This window comes from Dendropsophus ebraccatus, chromosome 2 (genome assembly GCF_027789765.1).
Source record: "Dendropsophus ebraccatus isolate aDenEbr1 chromosome 2, aDenEbr1.pat, whole genome shotgun sequence".
In the NCBI taxonomy this organism is placed as follows: Eukaryota; Metazoa; Chordata; class Amphibia; order Anura; family Hylidae; genus Dendropsophus; species Dendropsophus ebraccatus.
In genome coordinates, this window is record NC_091455.1 from 104,146,249 (window position 1) to 104,170,220 (window position 23,972).

The 23,972-nt window shown below is 41.7% G+C and overlaps 1 protein-coding gene across 1 annotated transcript in view; it reads right to left on the reverse strand.

Moving 5' to 3' along the window:
• Nucleotides 1-2,558: 2,558 nt before the first annotated feature.
• The window catches only part of TNFRSF11A (TNF receptor superfamily member 11a), a 40,555-nt gene continuing 19,141 nt past the window's right edge, over nt 2,559-23,972 (reverse strand). The window contains exons 2-10 of the mRNA XM_069960228.1: nt 15,991-16,060; nt 13,214-13,339; nt 11,155-11,298; nt 10,912-11,005; nt 10,059-10,144; nt 7,491-7,595; nt 6,754-6,806; nt 5,665-6,205; nt 2,559-3,221 (exon numbers count right to left, since the gene is read on the reverse strand). Coding sequence (XP_069816329.1) covers nt 2,839-3,221; nt 5,665-6,205; nt 6,754-6,806; nt 7,491-7,595; nt 10,059-10,144; nt 10,912-11,005; nt 11,155-11,298; nt 13,214-13,339; nt 15,991-16,060 — 1,602 coding nt within the window. The 3' untranslated portion in view covers nt 2,559-2,838. The remainder of the gene's footprint in view (nt 3,222-5,664; nt 6,206-6,753; nt 6,807-7,490; nt 7,596-10,058; nt 10,145-10,911; nt 11,006-11,154; nt 11,299-13,213; nt 13,340-15,990; nt 16,061-23,972) is intronic.

A 23,972-nucleotide genomic window follows, 5' to 3' on the forward strand; every position in this document is an offset into this window, starting at 1 on the left:
CATTGCTCTGTGCAGCACCACCTAGAGGTAGTGGCGCAATTCGGCCTCTGTTTATGACAGACAGAGATTGTTAGTAATCCAATATCTTAAAAGACTCTAATGTACACCTTCTTTTCCTGTACTGAACAGCATAGCAGCGTATGGTATTCTATATGGGTTATATGAAATCAGTATAAATAGCAAAAGGAACAGCCCAGAGATACATCAATGTATACACATTGATGGGTTTTTTGTTGTTATCTTAGTGGATTATTGTAGAGTAGCCAATAACTGTGATATTGAAAATGATTGGTTGCAATGGAGAGTTTGATAAACTCTATGGGGGAGATTCATTAGGCGGTCTTATTGCCAGCATGTCCTTTATTGCCCATAGCAACCAGAACTCTTTCAGTTTACCAGAGCAGTATGAAAAATGGTTTCTGAGGCATACAATATAGATATAAAATAATATATCTTAGCATTATATCCAGTGATGGAAAACAGAAAATTCATATAATGTACAAGAAAGTGATCCCCCCCCCCCCAAAAAAAAAATTAAAATTAAAAATAAAATATATATATTTATTTATTGCCTGTGCATGAACTGTACAATGATGAAAGGAGAAGTCTGGCGAAATTTTTTATTAAAGTATTGTATTGCCCCCCAAAAGTTATACAAATCACCAATAAACACTTATGGGAAATGCTTATAAATAGTGATGAGCGAATACTGTTCGATCGAATAGATAGTATTCGATCTATCTAATATTATCGAACAATTCGCAGAATATTCGATAAATATTCTATAAGCGTTCAAATCCCCCAGCTTCCGGTTTTTACCTCCAAGTGGTCAAATAGATGTTTTTCAATAATCGAATACTTGTTCCCATAGACTTTAATGGGATCGAATATTTGGGAGATATTCGTACAAATATCGAATATTTCACTATTCGCTCATCACTAATTATAAAGTGTTTTTTTCCCTGCACTTACTACTGCATCAAGGCTTCACTTCCTGGTTAAAATGGTGATGTCATCCTAGCTTATCCCCCCTTTTTCCTATGAAAACTTTAATAAATACTGAATGTGGGGGGAAAAATGGTGATGTCATGACTTGACTCCCAGAGCTGTGCGGGCTGTGGCTACTGGAAAGGATGATGGCAGAAGGACACTGAGGGACACAGGGCACTGGAGGACACTGAGCATCCCTCTGCCATCATCCTCTCCAGCAAACACAGTCCACACAGCTCTGGGAGTCGGGTCGTGATATCACTATGTTATCCAGGAAGTGAAGCCTTGATGCAGTAGTAAGTGCATAAGCATTTTTGGTAATAAGTGTATATTGGTGATTTATATAACTTTGGGGGGAGGGGGCAATACAATAATTTAATAACATTTTTTTGCCGGACTTCTCCTTAAAATATGTTGTGTTACAAAATGTTAGGCTGCCAGAGGTCGATTCTTGGTCTACATCCCATACAGCCTAGAAATAATAAATTGGTTTCTTAGCTATACACACACACACATATATATATTCTGAAGGGGTTATATTTTGCTCATCAGGTAAAAAAGATCATGATCATAAGGGTCCATTTACACAGAAAGATTATCTGACAAATTATCTGCCAAAGATTTAAAGCCAAACCCAGAAACAGAGTATAAACAGGGATCAGGTCATACAGGAAAGCCTGAGATTTCTCCTCTTTTCAAATCCATTCCTGGCTTTGGCTTCAAATCTTTGGCAGATAATCTGTCAGATAATCTTTCTGTGTAAATGGACCCTAAGGCTGGGTTCACACTACGTATATTTGAGGCTGTATTTTTGAGGCTGTATAGCAACCAAAAACAGGAGTGGATTGAAAACACAGAAAGGCTATGTTCACATAACGTTGTAATTGAGTGGATGGCCGTCATTTAATGGCAAATATTTGCTGTTATTTTAAAACAACGGCTGTGGTATTGAAATAATGGCAGTTATTTACCGTTATATGGCGGCCATCCACTCAATTTCAACATTGTGTGAACAGAGCCTTTCTGTGTTTTCAATCCACTCCTGGTTTTGGTTGCTATGAGGACCAGAATACTGACTGAAATATACGTAGTGTGAACCCAGCCTTATAAGGCTGGGTTCACACACTGTATACTTCAGGCAGTATTTGGTCCTCAAGTCAGGTCCTCATAGCAACCAAAACCAGGAGTGGATTGAAAACACAGAAAGGATCTGTTCACACAATGTTGAAATTGAGTGGATGGCCGTCATATAACGGTAAATAACTGCCATTATTTCAATATAACAGCCGTTGTTTTAAAATAACAGCAAAAATTTGCCATTAAATGACGGCCATCCACTCAATTACAACATTATGTGAACATAGCCTTTCTGTGTTTTCAATCCACTCCTGGTTTTGGTTGCTATGAGGACCTGACTTGAGGACCAAATACTGCCTGAAGTATACAGTGTGTGAACCCAGCCTAAAAGTGTAAATGTGAGCACATTTCATTACCGATAAGCTGAAACATCTGTGCCAAAATACATCTTACTTTGTATACTATTGAGAAATGAAGCTTGATAAGTGACATTGTGTACAAATTTCCCTTTTAAAGCTCACAACATGGATAAATAATTACATGACGTATTGGAAAATAAGCACCAGACAACAGATGGCAGACGTTTAGAGTAGAAGAAAGTGGTAGAAGTATTTGACTAATCTTATCCCACTTGACCCTTATTCCATGACAGATTTCCGTCATTTCCTACGATCCTGATAAACAACATTTTCTGGGGACAGCAGAATATTTCACAGTTTTATGGATGCTGAAAGCACGGATTTCACAGGGGGAGAAAACAGACATAATGTCTCAAAGGTAAAATTCTGGTTTTCCTTCTTCCTGCACAGGTAAGAAGTTTGTATTTGGAGAGAAAAAGATATTGGGTTGTTCTTGACTAAACACATCCAGGCTGTCTGGGCTGCTTAGCTGATGTACAAATGTTTTACTGTCTGTATCAGATACTGAAGAACAGGGAATATCCGTGTATCTGGGAGGCTGGGTGTTGGCCACAAAGCTGTCACAATGGCCCTGGCTCTCCTCCTGTGTTGGGCTCCTCATGGTGTCCTCATTGTCTGTGGCTGTGGGGGCGTCCTGCGAGGCTGAATTATAGTACACCACAACAAGATCTGTTTTAATGTTCATGACTGGGGCAGTAGAAATAACAGTTGTGTTATGATTCCCTGTCACATTTCCTGGATGAAGAATAGCAGAATTAGTATTAATTTTTAGCATCTTCCTCACATAAAGCACACAATGTTTATTACATCCACAACTTATACTAAACAGATTTATAACTCTGGAAGCTGAAACTCTTTTAAGCCACATTCACACTGTATTTTTTCAGTAAACAATGGCCGCTGTTTACTAACAGTGTGAAATTACATTAGCGTGTATGGAACAATGGCCGTAGTGTATACACTCTGGGGGAGATTTATCAAAGGGTGTAAAATTTAGACTGGTGCAAACTGCCCACAGCAACCAATCACAGCTCCTCTTTCCTTTCAGCACTGCCTAAAGCTGAGCTGTGATTGGTTGCTGTGGGCAGTTTGCACCAGTCTAAATTTTACACCCTTTGATAAATCTCCCCCTCTGTATACACTACGTTTGGTATTATCTGTGGCCGCACAAAATAATTGACAGGTCTATTTTATGCATCCGCTATTCAGTGAACAGCAACCGTACAAGGTAGCCTGTGCTCACAGTGTAAAGTACGGCTCCCGGACGTACTTACCATTGTGGTCTGTGGCAAACTGGAGTGCAAGCACACCCGAATGTGCTCGCATTCCAGTTGCAATAAAGTGATGTTCCCTATGCCAACACTACAGTACCGGCCAGGTGAACATATGAGACAGCGGCCGTTGTTTGACACTGCAAACAACAACAGTGTCAAACAACAGGCGATATTCTCACAGCTTGTGAACATGGCCTAAGACTGCATTACAGGGGTATTCCCATCTCGGCTAATATAGTTATACTTACATAGGTATAATGTAGGTATACTTGTACAAATATTTTGGCAAATACACTCATTTACCAAACTTGCCTACTTCTCCAAACTGTGGTCAGTAACGTAGACAACAAGTCATTAACAAGATAACAACATAGTACATTTTTGGGGGGTGACTGAGATGGATTGTGAAGTAACAGTACACACTAAAGAGTAGGGGAATGCTGTTCAAGTATCTCTCTGTAAAATTGCGTTTTGTGAGACGTGAGGAGAGTAGAAGCAGACATCTGGGTGATTTAAAGCACACAGACACAGCATAGACATCACAGCAGAAAGAGCCCATCCACTCAGCAGACATAGAAAGTTTTTTGGTCACAGTGGTGCCTTGGATTACAAGCATAATTCATTTTGGGACCGTGCTTGTAATCCAAATCCACTCTTAAACCATAAAAAAATTATTGAAATGCTGACAATTGGTTCCACACCCAAAAAAAACATTTTTCATTCTGAATAACATGTAAAACGAATGAAACATTTAGAAACAGCTGAATATGTGATATTATATGTGTATAATGTATAGTAAGTGCATAAACCTGAAAAACAGCAGCAGTTTGTAGATACAGGATGAAACTGCTGAAACTGAAACAGCGTAGTAGAAAAGGCTAGAATAGAGAAGCAGGGCTGCTGTCAGAGGTCTGTGTGGTCACATGACAGCAATGGGGAAGGGGTGTGTATTCTGCATGGACCAATCAGGACGTGAGAATCACAGAGCTGTGCAGGAGGACAGTGACAGAAATTTCTCTAGCAGTGTGAATAGCTGAGTGTAAGTACAGTAACATTATAGCAGGAATGGAGAGGATGGGAAACACAAGGCATTACAGAGACTGCAAGGAGCATGAAGGAATGAGCAGGGCATATATGGGCACATACATGCAGCGCTCTCTGTCCGGGGAGAAAGGGTTTACAGCTATGGAGAGATTACCTCCACAGTCCTGTCCCCTGATGCAAGCCCCAGCCTGAAGTGGATCTGCTATGATTTGGAAGGCGAGGGAGACCTCCTGGGTCAGAGTACAGGGCTGTAGACCATGCTATGCAGACCATGCCCCTCCACCACTCCCCGTCCCATCCGGTACAGGGAGCTCTTAAGCCAAAGCAATGCTCTTAAACCAAGTCACAATTTTGAAAAACTGTGAGCTCTTCTTGCAAAGCGCTCTTAAACCAAGTTACTCTTAAACCAAGGTACCACTGTATTCCTTTTTTTGAATAGGGTTCTGTACAGTTTAAAGATTACTGCAAATATGGCGAGAATTTGTCACGCTACATTAATATGAATACTTTTTTGTTAACTAGATAGAAAAAAGGTTTATTAGAAACATAATGCACTAGCCAGTGTGTAAAGGGAATGTTCTATCTGTAGTGATAAGAGGAGTCTGCTGTAAAGTGATCTGTACACCATTACAGCATGATGTGACACCAGTAGCTAGATAGCATCAATACAAGACAATAGCAGCTGTAAATGACTAAACACATGATTTAATCTGCAGAATCAAATCTGCTTCAGATCCTGTACATGTGGATGAACCCTAAAACAGAAAAAAACAAGAAAACCTGGAGGCTACTTTTAAGTCAGTGGAAAAAAATAATTACAATAGATGATAACAGAAAAAATGTAAAAGTGATGATCTCACCGGATAGAGGTGGTGGCATATCTGTAGTAGTAGTGCTGCTGCTGGCACTGCTCTCGCTTCTTGAGTACTGCCTGTCAGTGAAGCAAGAACATGGCTCCTCTCCATCATTCCTCTCTGGTGTAGGATGTGCTGCCTGTGAGAATCCATGAAATGTTTGCGGAGAGCCACAATGGCCACACACATTATCTACTGGACCTCTAGCAGAGTTGTCCTGGATTTCTTTTGCAGACTGACCACAATGATAGTGGGAATACAGAGGAATGCTGACACCTTCTTCCTGTGAAGGAGGCAGCAGTCTATCAGAGCTGGTATCTGAAAAGCCACCGAATGTTCCTAGAGAGCCAATGTCTGACTCTGTGCCTGCAACCATACTCCCATTCTCTGGTTCAGGTGACCTTCTCTGGTCCATGTATTCATCTTCTGTTGGAATCATTCTGCCCTGGAAAACTACTGTTTCTTTTAGAGGACTGCGTTCTTCTGATGAAGAGTGAACTTTGTGTTGGCAGTTTTTTGGCTCAATCTCTTCATTGAATGTTTTCTTCTGAAATATAAACATTTTACATAGAATAGGCTTAGGTTTAATATGATAAAGCTGGCTATACAAAAATATTGCTGAGGATTAAATATGTATGGTCAATAAAGGGGTTATCCAGCATTAGAAAAAACATGGCCACTTTCTTCCAGAGACAGCACGACTCTTGTCTTCGGTTCAGGTGTGGTTTGCAATTAAGCTCCATTCACTTCAATATAACTGAGTTGCAAAACCTGCACCCAAACTGGAGATAAGAGTCGTGTTGTCCCTGGAAAAAAGAGGCCATATTTCTGTAATGCTGGATAATCCTTTTTAAGCACTTCTGTCAACTAGAACCTTGTCATTATGTAACACCCCTCTTTTCTTATAGATAATGGTGAAACATATTAATATGTATGTCCAGCTTCATAGTATTGCAAATGATGGCACAACGCTAGCCAGGTGACTTGCATGCTGAACAGTAGCAGACAAACAATAGTTGTTACTTGCTTATTATAAACATGTATCAACACCCCAACCATAAGTTATACGTACTCTTAATACAAAGTGTATCGTACCTGAGATTCATCTACTTGGTCATACCTTTGCTGTATCCAACCTTGAACGTGTCCTAAAAATGCAAAACGTATGGTGATTAGTAAGTCAGTAGCTGTATCTGCTCATAGACATTTGTTGGAAAGATCTAAGAACAAGTGATTTTTTCTTTTAATGGGGTATTTTAGGGTATGTGCACACTACGAAAAATAACACAGATAACTGCCGCTCAATGACATAAGTGACGGCGCGCGCGCGGGGGGGGGGGGGGGGTCTAGGTCATCGAGCGACAGTTATCCCCAGGATTTTCGTAGTGTGCACATACCCACATAGAGACGGTCCTGTGGATTCCACTGCTCGCCCTTGCTTTGCTCTCCATCTGTCCCATAGACTCCATTCTATGTCAGGCAGATTCCGCTGTCCCCCAAAGAATGAACAGGTTCATTCTTCGGGCGGACGGCGGAATCCGCCTGACCATAGAATGAAGTCTATGGGACTAGCAGAACTTCAAGCGGGACTGAATCCGCAGAAAGTTATCCGTGTGATTTCTGTAGTGTGCACATTACTTAATAATAAAGATAAAGGATAAGTTTCAGATTGCTGAGGTCCAACTGCTGGGACCCCTGCAATCTGACACGTATCCTCTATCCTGTGTATAGGGCATATATATATTTTTTACTCTGAATGCCCCTTTAATGAAATAAATAGATCTTCAATGAGTTTGACAGGCCTATATAGTAGATACCAAGAGGAGTAATACCTATGAGTGCACTGAATTTCTTCCTATAGCACACCATGTAGATGATGCAAATCACAATCCCAGATGCCAGAATGGGGAAAATAATTAGGATTAGCACCTTTGTCACTGCATAAAGAATACAAATAATAGTTAAACTGGAATAACAATAAAAGTTAATGTATGTATATATGAATCAAACAGCAATTTTACATTCCATTGACTTTCTATTGTTTTCTGATGGACGGAATAACATAGTATTCTGTACTATTATTATCTAAAATTACATACAATATAAGTGTATATGCACACCGAGTAAATGTGGTGGATTACTCAGCGCGGATTCCGTTGCTCGCCCCCTGCGCTCCCACTTCCAAGTTCCACCCGTCACATAGACTCTATTTTATGCTTGGGCGAATTCCGTTGTCTGTTGAATTGTCATGTCAAATCTTTGGGCGGACAGCTGAATACGCCAAGCCAAGCGTGCGTAGGGACGAGCGGCGGAATCCACATGGATTACACCGCTCTTTATGGGAAAGAGTGGGGGCCATACTTGTTCCTACGCCTCTTTATATGCTAGCATTATTCTAAGGGGTTGTCTTGGTTAGATAGATAGATAGATAGATAGATAGATAGATAGATAGATAGATAGATAGCAGAAGATAGTGTAAAAATAAAACAATGATGCCCCCACAGCTACTATTCTGACGATTCCTTGTTCCTTTTTTTCTAGTTCCGCTAATTTATTGTCAACACAAAAACTTCCCCAGTGAGCCAATCCCCGTCTACAGCTTTGTCCCTGCTCAATCAGCAATTGGCTGAATAGGCAGTTCTTGTGAAGGAAATGTTTCACTGGAACCAGGAAAAAGCAATTGCAAGTGAGGATTGGGAGCCTTTGGAATGGCAGGAGTGGGGATCAGGGTAGGTGTGTAAGGGCCCTATTCCACCGGACGATTATCGTTCAGATTATCGTTAAATCGCTCGAATCTAAATGATAATCGTTCGGTTGAAATTCAGTTAACGATTTACGACCAAACTAGAAATCGTTGATCGCTTTATAAGACCTGGACCTATTTTTATCGTTGCCATTTTCAACATTCGCCAATCGTTCGCATTGAATAAGACATCGTTCGGTCGTTAGCACTAGATACGAACGCAATAGCGAAGAAATAGTGAAGAAAAAACTATCGCAAATACGATCATAAGTAACGATTATCGTTACATGGAAATGAGTGAACGTTTTCAGGTCTTTCGCAATAGCGGTCGTTTGAGATCGTTAATCGTTAACGATTATGCGAACGATAATCGTCTGGTGGAATAGGGCCCTTAATCTATTTTTCTACCACCCCCAGCCATATATACATTTGTTTTCTGCCCTGACAATCCCTTTAAAGGGAACATATCAGCACTAGTGTTGAGCTGATCTGTCAAAAGTGTTCAAGTCGGCAACTGAAAGACTCGGCATTTGATTACCGGTGGCTGCAGAGATTGCATGCCGCCCTAGGGCTGCCCGGAAAACATGGACATGACCGTAGGTTGTATCCATGTTTTCCTGGTAGCCCTAGGGCAGCATGCAATCTCTGCAGCCACCGGTAATTAAATGCCGAGTCTTTCAGTTGCCGAACACTTTTGACAGATCAGCTCAACACTAATCAGCACGATTGTGCCAATATAGCACCTCACAGTGCTCTGTGAGGATGATTGACAGGAAGGCTAATGGGTCTCTCTGCCTGTCAATAATCCACACAGAGCGCATTGTCAGGCAGAGAGCTGTGACTAGTTACAGCCAGCTCTCCATTCAGGTGACTAGTTCCTGCCTCCCCCTCCGAGCTATGTAGGAGATCTATTTAGTGCAGCTGGCAGCTTTATCAGCACAATTGTGGTTCCCTTTAATGGCACCTCATATGAGGAGTTGTCAAATTTGGTTCATGAGCTATGCATGCAAAAGAGGCCTGTGGCAATGCAGCAGCTATGTGCCGGCAATGTGTTCATCATATTAGTACTGTACTATGTAAGTACTGTATCATATAAAGAAAAACACAAGTAGGTAAGTATAAGGGTTCTTTTATACATTCAGTACTCTCCATATTCTAAAGAGGAGGTGTATATTTACAGAAAAATCACAGCTACTTTCTTGCAAAACAGCTCCCCTTTGTCATCAGGCTGTGTGTAGTATTGCAATTAAAGGGGTTATCCAGCACTACAAAAACATGGCCACTTTTCCCCTCTTGTCTCCTGGTCAGGTGCAGTTTGCAATTAAGCTCCATTTACTTCAATAGAACTGAGTTTCAAAACCCACCCAAACTGGAGACAAGAGGGGGAAAAGTGGCCTCGTTTTTGTAGTGCTGGATAACCCCTTTAAGGTCCATTCACTTCAATGGAACTGAGCTGCAAAACCCCACCCATACTGAGGACAAGAGTGGTGCTCTTTTAAAAGAAAGAGGCCTAAGCCTGGATATCCCTTTTAATATTTAGGATGAAGTCATTCTAGTCAGCTGCTTATGTGGCTTTACCTTTATTCTGGGAAAACACACAATCACTATTGCTTTATTACATTATGTTTTTATTTCACTTTAAAATGTAGAAACATACTATCTTGTAGGATAATGTGCCGATCGCAGATAGCATCAGAAATATTACTGCCGGGAACAATTTCTTGTAATCCAACATCTGTACAGCTGTAAGAGACACAGAGAACTCTATCAGATGAAAACATGCAGACTGTTTCTGAACTATATGCATAAAGTCCTGTGACACCAAGAGGAATTGGAATATTGGTGTATAAGGGTATGTTCACACTGAGTAAAATAGATTTCCGTCAATCTTACTCAGTAAGAACATACCCTCAATTATATCCTCAATTATGTCCTCAATTATAACAAAAACACTATGTATTCCATATACGCAGGTACAAGGCGGTGCTGCATGCTATGTTTTCATGTGACCGCAGTTACTCTTTTAGGGTACAAACACACGTACAGTATGCGATAAATCCGCTGCGGATACTTGCCCATTCACTTCAATGGGATGACATACTCGCAGCGGTATGTGAAAGTAACCCCCCTAACCCCCGTGGCCCAGGTACGTACTTTACTGGGTCACCGATTTGGTGGCACAGCGCACTGATTGGCTGAACACCGGGAGACGCCGGGAGCCCCCAAAGCAAGCCGTAGCGGGGACCTGGTAAAGTATGTACCCGGGCTGCAGAGGTTAAAGGCACTGAATTTAATATACTCGCTGCGGGATGCAAATTTGCAGCGAGCAATCAAATACTGCTTATCCTTTACATATTATACAAAAACATTATATAACATCGGATTTCCCCCAACCCCCCACCCCATCCCACCCCCAGGCCAGGGGAGGGGGGGAAACAACTGATCACTAATTTTCTCCCTGTTTTTGCACCTTTTGGACTATGACATAATGAGCTACATGAGGCACTTACTTTGTCCACTGAGTGCATGCTTCTGTTGCTGATGATATGTTGGAATAATATCCCACAGGACAAGGTGTGCAGACCGTATTTAGATTTGATTGGACTATAAGGAAAAAAATTAGACTGTTATGATCAATGACATAACTAACTAAATAATATATAATAATATATATATATATATATATATATATATATATATATATATATATATATATATATATATGCGCTTCTAATGCCACACATGATAGTCACCTGGTAACTGCACTCCAGATCCTGGGGGGCACTTGAAATTTTCCACACACAGTTCTTGTATTTTATCAAAGTGGTATCCTTTAATACAAACACATTCCCGAGGGTATGTGCGATTTCCCTCATAAGATACATGCAAAGCTTTTCCTGCCAAAAGAGACGTTCTATATGTAAAACCCACACTTATAAATTTACACTGCTTCACAGTTTAAAGGGATTATCCAGTGCTACAAAAACATGGCCACTTTTCCCTCTCTCTTGTCTCCAGATTTGGCAGGGTTTCAAACAGTGTGGAGTCAGTAAGCCGCAGCTCCGACTCCAACTCCGACTCCTGAATTTTATCTCCGACTCAGACTCCTGCTCCTTCATAAATGGCCAGTCATATACCAGGGGAGTTATTTATCACACTGGCTCAGCAGCTTCTCCCTAATGTCCTACATGATCCTGGGGCAACTTCTGAGGGAATAAAGGAATACTGTATATAAAGCAGATTCTCCTGTGTGTGCAGTGGATGCAGCCAGTCTCCAGCCTCCATGTCCTGAACTACTCACAACTAGAATAGATGGAGCAGGTGGTCTTTTCTTGCTGACAATCTTCTATGTTTCTAACTAAATATTCACCATACACAACGAAACACTGCTAACAATGCCAGATACCTGTGATATAGAGGTCAGCCATAGTGATATACAGAGGGTCACACATAGTGATATAGAGGGGTCACACATTGTGATATAGAGAGGAGTCAAACATAGTGACATAGAGAGGGGTCACACATAGTGATATAGAGAGGGGTCACACATAGTGATATAGAGAGGGGTCACACATAGTGATATAGAGGGGTCACACATAGTGATATAGAGGTCACACAGTGATATAGAAGGTCACAGTGCGGGCACGCAATAGCATGCACACACACACACACACACTCAGCCTGCTTCAGCCATAGCGTACACCACACACACACACACACACACACACACACACTTGGCTTGCTGCAGCCATAGCACACATACACACAGCCTGCTGCAGCCATAGTGCACACACGCACAGCTTGCTGCAGCCATAGCACACATACACACAGCCTGCTGCAGCCATAGAACACACACAAACACACAGCCTGCTGCAGCCATAGCACACACACAGCCTACTGCAGCCATAGCACACACAGCCTACTGCAGCCATAGCACACACACACACACACATACACAGCCTACTGCAGCCATAGCACGCACACACACACACAGCTGCAGCGATAGAACACTGAAGAAAAACACACAATCTTCTCCCAGAGAGAAAACACCACACTGAGGACAAAGGTTACTGCTACACTACTTTTATATTACACAGGATATCTTCATATTACACTGCTGCTCATATACAATCATCCAGCATCCAGGGAGTGAACAGGGGAGTCAAAGGTGGGATTTCCCATTGTGCCTAAACCCGTGCACTCTGGTATTGTTCTTGTCTCACATTCTGTCTCACATTGCTTTTACAGTTACCCTCACACATTACTGATTGTTTCCCTAGTCTCATCCTGCTCAGGTGAAAGGAGCAAGCTGTAAGCATAGACAAAGCCGCAGCACAGCCACAGGTCATCTGCAGCCATAGGCTATGTTTACACACAGTATTTTGGGCAGTATTTTGTGACCAAAACGAGTGGATTGAAAACACAGGCTATGCTCACACACTGTTGAAATTGAGTGGATGGCTGCCATTTAATGGCAAATAATTACCATTATTTTAAAACAATGATTATTTGCCAAAAATACTGTGTGGGAACATAGCCTAAGGCTGTATTTATGTATTCAACTTCTTCAGCCACTAGTATTCAAATGCTAAACGAACGGGCTCCAGCATGCTCATGAGTTGTGCTCATCTATAACGCTTAGGTTATGGCAAAAAATGGTAAGCATGACCAAAGAAAACAAAGCACTGCAGGAACAGATCAAATCAAGAAATTGGCATTGCAGCAAACTACTGTACGAAAAAAAGAAACTACAAAATTATAATTGCACAATGGTTACAGCTGTGTGTGTTGGCTGTGGCCACTGTCACTTACCTTCATCACAAGCCATGAAAAGTGTGCAGCTCAAATCTTCATTCCAAACACTCATGTATTCATTAGGGCCACAGGGATGGCAAGTAGTGTTTGCAGTAGAAATACATTTGGCTTTCAAGAACGTTCCTAGATTGAATAAATATGGGCAAATATAAACTATAACAAATACCTCATAACATAATTGATATCAACATGTCTGCAGCATCTATGCTAGATGATGACATTGCCCATGCACTTAAGTCACAAAAACCTGTTCCAAGTTTAAGCCACCTATAGCACAACCAGTGGGGAGACAAGGCACTACACATTAAGACAATGGGCTATGTGTGTCTAAACATTGCAATTGCAATGTGTCGTACGGTGCTACATATAGATAAAAGTGGCGCATTTAGAGTTAAAATTAGACTTTTTTTGGCAAGGAACACTGGTTGACAGTACAAACTGTCTAAACACGATAGGTTTCATGCTCAGACACAGAACTATTTAGCCAAATAAAGAGAAGCATTGTAACTTTAAACTTGTTGCTGTAAAAATTATAAGAATACTTATGAATTCTGCCAGGAGAAATATGGTCCTTGTGTATCACAACTGTCTTAGTAAAAAGTGCCCCTAAAGGGGATATTCAGGGAGTAGAAAAGGTATGACCTTTCCTTTCTTCCAATGCGCCACTTCTGCCTAGCTTCCATCTCCGAATCTGCTGAGGCAGAAGTGGAGGGCTGGGGAATGGTGGTTTTTTTTCATGTGTTTGTGCTTTTTGTGGCATATCTTGTGGCATTTTTAAGTTTATTTGTGTATAGTGTTTGGTGCAAATTTTTTTTTTGGGGGGGTCGGCATTCGGACCCAAACGCATCCACGCCAGAAAGAAAGACGTAAGTGCGTTCCTTGCTAGGGCGGGCACCAGACCCAGTTGTAAGGACTGTACCTGTTTGGATCTTGCCTCGGCCCTCGGATCATAAAGCACAGCTAAGACTGCGCTTTTGGCAATAATATTGTGTTTATTCTGTGTTTCTTTTTCTCTTGTCTAAACAAGGTTCAATTCTTTCTGCCCTGTTATGATTTAATCTGCCAAATCCATCTCTCCCTGCTTAGCTTTTCTGGTCACTTCGCAGTTAACTATGTTTTGCTTTGGTAATTTTGTGACTAGCTGGTCTCCCTTCCAGTCAGTGTGTTATGTTATCAGGTGTCTGTGGTTACAGATCAGGGTCCAGACCTCTGACCTATATGTATTAACCCCTCGCTGGCTGTTGAGTCTACTTTTCCCTTGCAAGCTAAGCATCCTTGTTATTCTCCTACATTTACCGTCTGCCTTTATATGACCTTGGCTTTCTGTACCTGACCTCCCTGGTTATCTGGCCTCCTGACATTTTGGTTTTTGTGACCTGAGCATTCTCGGCATTAAGTAAGTTTCTGTCACTTAACCCCCTTACTTGCTGGCACAAGTGCGAAATCAGTTTGGCCCCCAGGGGGTTAGGTGGGGATGCAATGCATCCTCACTTAACTATCTGGGGGCCAAATTGTTCTGTATGGCACCCAAAGGGTTGAGTGAGGATGCCATGCATATTACATACATACCAGAGCTATCTAACTCAGGTTACACTACACAGAATGGGTAGACTCACTAATACTGAATGTCACCATTGCAGAATAGCTGTGTCGGATTTTTGGCACATGATCTGGGGATGCCATCCGGTCCAGGACTTCTGGAATGAGGTATTGGATGTACTGTTAACTATATTGGGAACCCCATTGTCCCTAGATCCTAAAATATGTCTGTTTGGCATACTAGATGAGGAACAATGGTCGCATCATTTGAGGATATTCCTCAATGAGGTTTTATTCATGACTAGGAAGACTATAGCTATCAGATGAATGGACAACCGTCCACCCACACTGAGAAAATGGAAAGCTCTTGTTAATGCGATGCTTCCATATGAATATATTACTTATAAGAATAGAGGGTGTGTTAAGAAATTCGATAAAGTATGGGGTCAGTGGTGTGCCTCACGTCTAACTAATTATACTCCCAATCAATATATGCAAACGAGGGATGAGATGAGACATATTGCTTGATACGTACTTAATTTTTTTCTTAAAGATACTTTATGATAAAGGGACTCTGTGTACCTGACATATGGGACTGAAATAAGACATGTTCCTACTATGTAAAATGTACACAATGTGAATGTTTACATTGATGTTTATTTGAAACCAGCGCACTGTTTTTGCTTGCTGTTTGTATATCTTTATTATCATGTTGTATATCCTGATTCAATGCTTTTCTTTATACATTTGATATACAAACTTGAATAAACGATTTTGACCATAGAATAGAGTCTATGGGACGTGCGAAGAGCGCCCCGAGTTATTCACGACATTTACTCAGTGTGCATATACCATCACGATACAATACAATAAAAGCATGTTTATATGTTCTGGAAGCACAGACGGATACACAGACTAGAGCGGCGTTTCGCGCTTGCGCGCTTCAACTGGCTCACAAGGTGAGCCAGTTAAAGCGTGTAAGCGCGAGAAAGCCGCTCTAATCTGTGGAACGCACCATTTGCTTGTACACTGCTCTTTCCCTGCAATAAAGCATCTTATTCCGCTCTACATTGGTGAGTTGCCGTTGTTCATCTACCATACTACTATTCCCTTACAATCTAATTTGCTGTGTAAACCTGACTATAAACAATTTATAAGCATTTGCTTACTGACACTTGCTGTTTGACATACTGTTTATATTCTGCAGACTTCTAGCAGACTTTGTTGAGACATACCAGGTGGGCATTTATTGCAGCATTGTCCATGATGTTCATACTGCTTCTCTGGGTCACATTTCAGGGAGTTCTGCAAGAGAAAATGTTACATATTAAATAAGTTCTCTTCTTTCACAAAATGCCTACTTGTTATAATAGCAGCAATATCCCCAGCAATCAGCTGTAATCTATAAAAGCACGTTCCCACTATGGAACGTGCGCCAGACTCTGCTTGAAGTTCTGCCTGTCCCATTGATTCAATGATATTCTCTAACAAAATCCGCCATCCACCTAAAGAATTGTCATGTCAATTCTTTGGTTGGATGGCGTATTTTGTTTAAGAATATCATCAAGTCTAAGGGACAGGCGAAACTTCAAGCATAGTCCTCTGAGCGGCCTCTGCTTGAAATTGTTCCGCAGGTTCCTTAGTGGGAACATACCCTAAGGACACCTGCAGTAAGGGTGGAGGCTGACCCCAGGTATTTGTGCAAAAAATTAACAAATTATTACCATCTATGCCGCCCGCGCAAGCCAAACAATTTATAGCAAAATAGCGTCAAAAGCACATCATAAACACAAAAAAACACCATGTGTGAACACGGCCTTAGGATAAATTTCACAATAAACTGATTAATCAGGTGGCAAGCAGAGGAGAAGTGGCTCATATGAAGACATGCGCCCTTTGCTGTAAGGATTAACACAGATCAAGCGACGTTCTTATTTTAACCTATGGAAGAGTGAAGGGAAGCACCTTTTTGTCTCTGGGACAGAGCCCCCATGCATAATTTGCAAAGGCACCAGGAAAGAGTAACAGTTCTTTTACACAAGGTGATTATTAACCTTATGGGACAATGCTCGCGGTTCACCTGTACAAGCTATGTGGCTAATCACAAGGCACAGACTGCAACATCTATGGACAGCTGTAGCTCTGTAAGGGGTATGGCCTTTCAAATGTTTTGTACAATGCCCTCACCAACCAGAACATTGTACTGAACCTCAGTTCCCTTTTTCTCAATAACTTTAATTTGTCTTTCCTATACAAGCACAACCAATATCAATTCTTTTATTAAACTGCAGTCAGATAGACTTCACTTTTTTTTTTTTAATTCTGAATTTATTCAATTTTTCAAATAAAAGGAACAGTACAACAAACGCCCAGTAGGCGCAGGTTACAAATCAAACGACAAAACATGTGACGTAAAAAGGTGAACAACACAAATCTCCCATAAACATCTTTAGTTTGGTAAAGAGGCTATTGGGAGCGAGCTAACACCCGAAACCACATGAGATTGGGGGAAGTGAAAGAAAGGAGGAAAAGAGAGGAAAAAAGGGGGGAAGAGGAGAGGGGGCATGAAAAAAGGGACATGCCACATCACTGAGCTAGAAGAGATTTGTATTTATCTGTATCTGTAAATTGGTCCTAGTAGCACCAGGAAAAGAATAAAAAAAATGAGAGGATCGGTCATACAATTGTGCCGTGAGGTCTTCCTTGTGCTTGATAACCTCAACCTTACGTATCCACATAGAAATACCGGAAAGCTCTGGGTTTCTCCACAATGTTGGTATACAAGCTCTAGCAGTGTTAATCAAGTGACAGAGAACAGAGTGGCGGTAAGTTCTGAAAGGGATATCAGAGATATGCAGAAGGAAAAGCACAGGGGTGAAGGGGAGTTGGCAATCCGTGAAAGTCGAAGCGATATGCCACACCTCTTTCCAATAGGATGACAACTTGGGACAGTATGTAGGAGCGATCCTTATTCCCCACAATTCCTCCAGCACAACGGCGAGGCCTCCGGAAACATTTGGTGAAGGCAGGTGGGGACACGGTATCAGCGGGAAAGTACTTTTTACCCTGCCTCCTGAAAACGGGAGGAACTGCAGAGAAAGTGATACTAAGATCCTCCTCCCAGGCAGACAGAAAATGAGAAGGTGGTTGCTCCAGCGGGGAGGCCAACATGGCATACAGGAAAGAAAGAGTGTTGGAAGAGCTGGTACAGAGACAGAGAGTTTCAAAAGGGGAAAGCATCTGTGCAAAGGAAGCCAGAGATAGGAGAAAAAGGAGGATGTGATGGAGCTGCATAGGAAAGGGGTCCTAGTGGTCTTTGAGGTCCGTGAGGGTTATCCAAGAAGAGCAGCGGAGGAGGTTTTTCACCCTGAAGCAACCAGCCCTAAACCACATACAGAGAACCAGGATCAGCTAGTCGGGGAGCAGCTATGGAAGGCCTCCGGAAAATTGTGATCCGACAGACTCTGTATCTGATCGCAATGAAAGTGAGTTTCCTGAATAAAGGCGACAGAAGCCCGCTTAGCACACAGCAGACGCAGCAGGGAGGATCGCTTCCAGGACATTTAGACCCTGCGCATTGAAACACAAAGAACGGTTGAAAAGAACTAGACTGCACTTCTCAGGCTGCACCTCACCAATAACCAGGGGTGGCATTCTACTTGTAAAGCCTGTTTCATACACCCTGTGCAGAGAACCAGGATTTACCACTATGTTAGCTCATCAGTGAAAATATGGTAATCACTTCTTTTCAATATTGGAATAAATGCTACACATAATGTAAAAATACTGTGTATCACTGATTCTACAATATGCAGACAATTCTGTGAATGAACAAATCAGCATGATCTGGCATCAGTGTATGGAAAGGATAAATGACTAATGGTATTTCACATAAGTAAATTATGGAATTTTAAAAAAAATCCATCAGTCATGTACTATGTGTTCATACCGGTTTTATCTGCACAACAATCATGCTTGAGGTTTTGTAAAGTTATTTTCAGATACCACAGTGTCAGCCATTGCATTCTGTACCCCAGTCAACTAAAAAGTCAGCTCTGAGTCCCGCCCTTCAGATGCATAAACTGGCGGCCTTTCATACAAGGTTTACCTTTACAAACCTATTGACAAGTCACAGACATTCCTGCAAATTTCATATCTAGTTAAAGAATTTTTATTAAAGGGGTACTCCGGCGCTGATTTAAAAAAAAAAACAATCAATCATAAACATAGTTTTTACATCTACCATCCCTCCTGAGTCTGTCTCCGTTTGAATTTTCCGCTGTTTGCAGGTCCCTGAAGCTCCAGTTGGTGTCTTCATTTTTTCATTACTTCCAGGTTTGGGCTTTCCCATGATGCACTTCGTCTTCTGTGATGTCTAACTGACTCTGTAAAACTGTTAGGTGGCTTACATCTTGTTCAGCCAATCAGAGCTGAGCCACCTGCGTCATCTAACAAAGGGAGGCTGGCTTAACAGGGCTTAGACCCGCCTCCCTCTTGATGATGTCATTGTCACAAAATGGCTGCCACAGGAAAGCCTGGGGTCAACAGTCATTAGATAAGAATGAGTTTACTTCACTTCCTGGTAGGGGGTGGAGGGGGAAAAGATAGGGAAGGGGGGCAGATAGGTGATTGAAGCATATTACAAAGTTATATATCTTTGCAATGTGTTTCAATTAGTGGGAAAATGCTTTTCACCAAAGAACCCCTTTAAAGTATTGTATTGCCCCCCAAAAGTTATACAAATTGCCAATATACACTTATTACGGGAAATTCATGCTTTTTTCCTGAACTTACTTCTGCATCAAGGCTTCAAGCATCTCTGTACCCACAATCTGACCCCTACAAACCACTTGTACCTTCGAGTAGCTGCTTTCAATCCAAGATCTGTCCTGCGGTTTGTTCGGCAGGTAATGCAGTTATTGTCCTAAAAAAATACTTTTAAACTTGAAGCCTGTGCCAAACGGGAGTAACTGTGCCCTAACTTTGCACAACCTCTCTGTCCCACCTCCCCACCCTCCTTATCATTAGGAATGCTCCAGGCAGATTGCCTCCTATTCCCCACCTGTTTAGCCTGGCACATGAGCTGGATTGTTAAGGACCTGTGCAATGTTCAGCATGGAGAAAATGCTCCAGTGGCATTCCTAATGATGAAGAGGGTGGGGAGGAGGGACAAAGGGGTGGTGCAAGGTTAGGGCACAGATACTCCCGTTTGGCACGGGCTTCAAATTTAAAAGTATTTTTTTTAGGAAAATAACTGCATCACCTGCCGAACGGACCCCAGGACAGATCTTGGATTAAAAGCAGCTATCCGAAGGTACAAGTGGTTTGTGGGGGGGTCAGATTGTGGGTACAGAGTCGCTTTCACTTCCTGGATAACATGGTGATGTCACAACCTGACTCCCAGAGCTGTGCGGGCTGTGGCTGCTGAAGAGGATGATGGCAGAGGGATGCTCAGTGTCCCTCCATTGCCCTGTGTCTCTTAGTGTCCCTCTGCCTCTGCAATAATAATAAAAATTTTCGCCTGACTTTTCCTTTAAACCGACTCTGTACCCACAATCTGCCCCCCCCCCCCCAAACCGTTTGTACCTTCGGATAGCTGCTTTTAATCCAAGATCTGTCCTGGGGTCCGTTCGGCAGGTGATGCAGTTATTGTCCTAAAAAACAACTTTTTAAACATGCCCAATGGCCGGGGCTTAGAATGCCTATGCATTAGGCTGGCACAACCTCTCTGTCCCTCTTCCCCGCCATCCTCATCATTAGGAATGCTCCAGGTAGATTGTCTTCTATTCATCAGCTGTATGAATACTGAACATGGGCTGGATCGTTAAACAGCTGTGTAATGTTCAGAGAGGAGAAAATGCTCCAGTGGCATTTCTAATAATGAAGAGGGTGGGGAGGAGGGACGGAGGGGTGGTGCAAAGTTAGGGCACAGATACTACAAGCCACGGCCGTTGGGCACGGGGCTGCAAGTTTAAAAGTTGTTTTTTAGGACAATAACTGCATCACCTGCCGAACGGACCCCAGGACAGATCTTGGATAAAAAGCAGCTATCTGAAGGTACAAGTGGTTTGGGGGGGGGGGGGTCAGATTGTGAGTACAGAGTCACTTTAACTGCAAACCATCACCAATATTTAGCCATGACTTGAAAAAGTCAGACAACTTTGTAACACTTGATTATTTCCCCACAGTACCATGGTGAACACTGCATGTACTGCAGACAGTACAACTCACATCACTGCACAGGAATATAGCAAAATGATTTTGCATGCATGATTTTTCAAGCTGAGATGAAATGACGTACAAAGCCTGAATGGGTATGTTTACAGAGCTGACTCTTTCGCCATGGCTATGTCCACATGATTCTTCGCAGGTATTTTGCATACAGCCTTTGCAGGTATTAGCGTACATCCAGGGTATAAGGGTATGTTCACACTATGGAATTAGCGCAGAGTTGAAGCGTAGTTCAAGCCGCAGACATGTCTATTTTTTGGACGGATGGTGGAGTGTGCGTGAGACATCCTATTGAATCAATGGGACAGGCAGAACGTCAAGCAGAGTCTGCGGCGCTAATTCCACTTGAAATTCTGTGCTGATTCTGTAGTGTGAACATACCCTAAGGGTATATTCACAAACTGTCTTTTTTGCTAAAATAATAAACGCCAAATTTATTTAAAATAACAGCCATTGTTTTCAATTTTCTATGATTCCCATTGAAGCCTATGCAAGCAACGGCCATCAGTTCACACAAAGTATAGAAAAACAGCTGTTGTTCACAGCGGGGGTCAAATTAATGTTCATGACGTTAATTCGCAAAGGCCGTTGTTTTAATTGAAAAAAACATCCGTTCTTGTCATAAAATTAACATTGTGTAAACATAGCCTGTGTATTGAAAACGGGCAGCAGAAAACCCATTTTTACAAACTATCTGTAAATCCACATAACAACACTGCATAAGCACTTCAAGAACATTGCTTATGTCTAGCTGTCAGTTCTGTTTCTACTTAACCGCACTATTTCCCGGCACTACAGGAGGAGCTTGGGACATTTCTTTTCTATTCTTTCCCACCTTCATACTGGTATGCTGTTAGTAATTGTCACAGTCTAGTTGGCAGGTGAGGAGAGCAATATAAGAGGGTATTTCCATGTGACACTGACCTATGGGCGTATCATCCTCACAGTGAATATAAGAAGGTAAAGTCGAGAGAAAACAAGAACGTGTTACCTATAATGACATGGCATCTCTCATCAACTGATGTCAGCTTTCGTTTATGGGTGAATGCCTTCTTTTTGTTTCCCAGAAGAATAATTCCGAGAAAAGTAATAAAGAAACATGAAAAATAAGACTGGCTTCTCAGTGCCTTAAAATCCTGGAAAAACACCACTAAAAATGCCATGGTGTTTGTTTTTTGCAAAAACGCCAGCGGCCAGATGTTAGCTGGAAGTCAGTGGAAGTTTACGATCTGCTTTCTGGCGTCTTTGAGGCTCTGTAGCAGTTTTTCCAAAACGCAGCATACTAAGGGTGTGACTTTTTTGGCATACTGTGGCATTTTTTTTCTCCCATAGACTTCAATGGGATTGCTCTGTTTTTCTAAAAAACGCCATTGCTGTATGTAAGGCATTTTTTTCTGGCATTTTTGTCACTTTTTGTGGTCCAGCACCTAGGTCATGTAATGGCAGAGAAAAAAAATTTCAGCACACGAAACCGCATAAACCACAAAAAAGATCATTCACACATAAAGTCAAAAACGCTAGACAAAATGCCAGAAAAAGCCAAAGGCATGAAAAGAACACCATGAATAACATTGGCGGTTTTTCCTTTTTTTCCGGCCTGAAAAACATAAGACAAAAATTATGTGTGAGGGCAAACTAAAGCAAAAAGGCTTCTGACACCAGAGGAACATGTCCAATTTCTGGGGAAAATAAGCCAGAACTCTAAGCTCCAGTTACTGTAAACAAGAACAATGATCAATATTTTCTGTATGAAGATGGAAAATCCCTTTAAACATTCTTGTGCATTAGATAATAAGCACACAGCACTATAGGGAATGTCATGTAAAATAAAATGTATTTCTCAGGCTTTGGGTATTATAGTGATTCAAAATCCCATTACTGTGGTCAGTTTACATGCAATCTTTTTAAATACAACGGATAATACAATGTGCTATTACAATGAGCTGTTCCCAATGAATTCAGTTTAGCTACAAAAAAAAAAAAAAAATCACATACCTGTGGTTAGGTATTGGCCCCAGTAGGACAAAGCAGCTTGTAAGCCTACGTATCCTACTGTAACGCATGGCTATTCTGGGATGTCTTGGAAAGTCAGCTCAACCCAGCCCAGCAACCTGGGACCTCTTACTAGCAAAACAGGTACCCCGACACTATAGAGCAAAAGGCAGTCAGATTCAAAGTATCTATACGTGAGTAGGAATATCTTCTTCTGTTACTTCTTTTCTCAATTACGTTATCCCGGCTGAGTACACTATTACATTGGGCAGTGCCCTCAAGACGCTCCTCTATTTCACTCTTCTTTCACTTCACAAAGTCTATTATGTTATCTGCTCCCTCGCCAACTACAATTTTTCCTTCCACATTTGCCACTTAATAAGGGATTTCCACATCAGGCAAGCATAATACTGGTCTTAATTTTGCAATAACAATTTTTTCCCCTGTAAAAGTTACTATGTGAACCAGGGAAACTGTTAGTGCCTTATAAAACGAAACAAAGAGGTTTCTATATTAGCTATAGCTCATCTTTCTGGAGTGCATGGACCAAGTACCGCATACTCTAGCAGCACAAATCATTCCAATTAAAATATTCCAGTAGTTTATTAAATCCTCTTCAAAACATTGGCAAATATACATCCAGAATACATTTGAAAAATGTGGGATAGGCAGCTAACACATTTAAAAGTTTGTCTCAAGAGGAGGTGGGAATAACCTGTGAAACAGCTGTTGCTGCCCCTATAGCAACTGCTAAACGCCTGTCTTCCCGCACAACCTGCCTTAAAACAGAGAAATAATATTGGTGAGTGCTGCATTCTTCTTTAACCTATTCTATGAATGTTTGTGCTATTATTTCACAATTGCCAAGATCTCCACAACTGTGGCTAGCAGATCTTGGACATGTGCTTCCCACCACTTATGCTGCATTTACACGGAACGATTATCGATTATCGCGAACAATTCGCAGATCGTTCAGTGTAAACAGTCGTTTGCC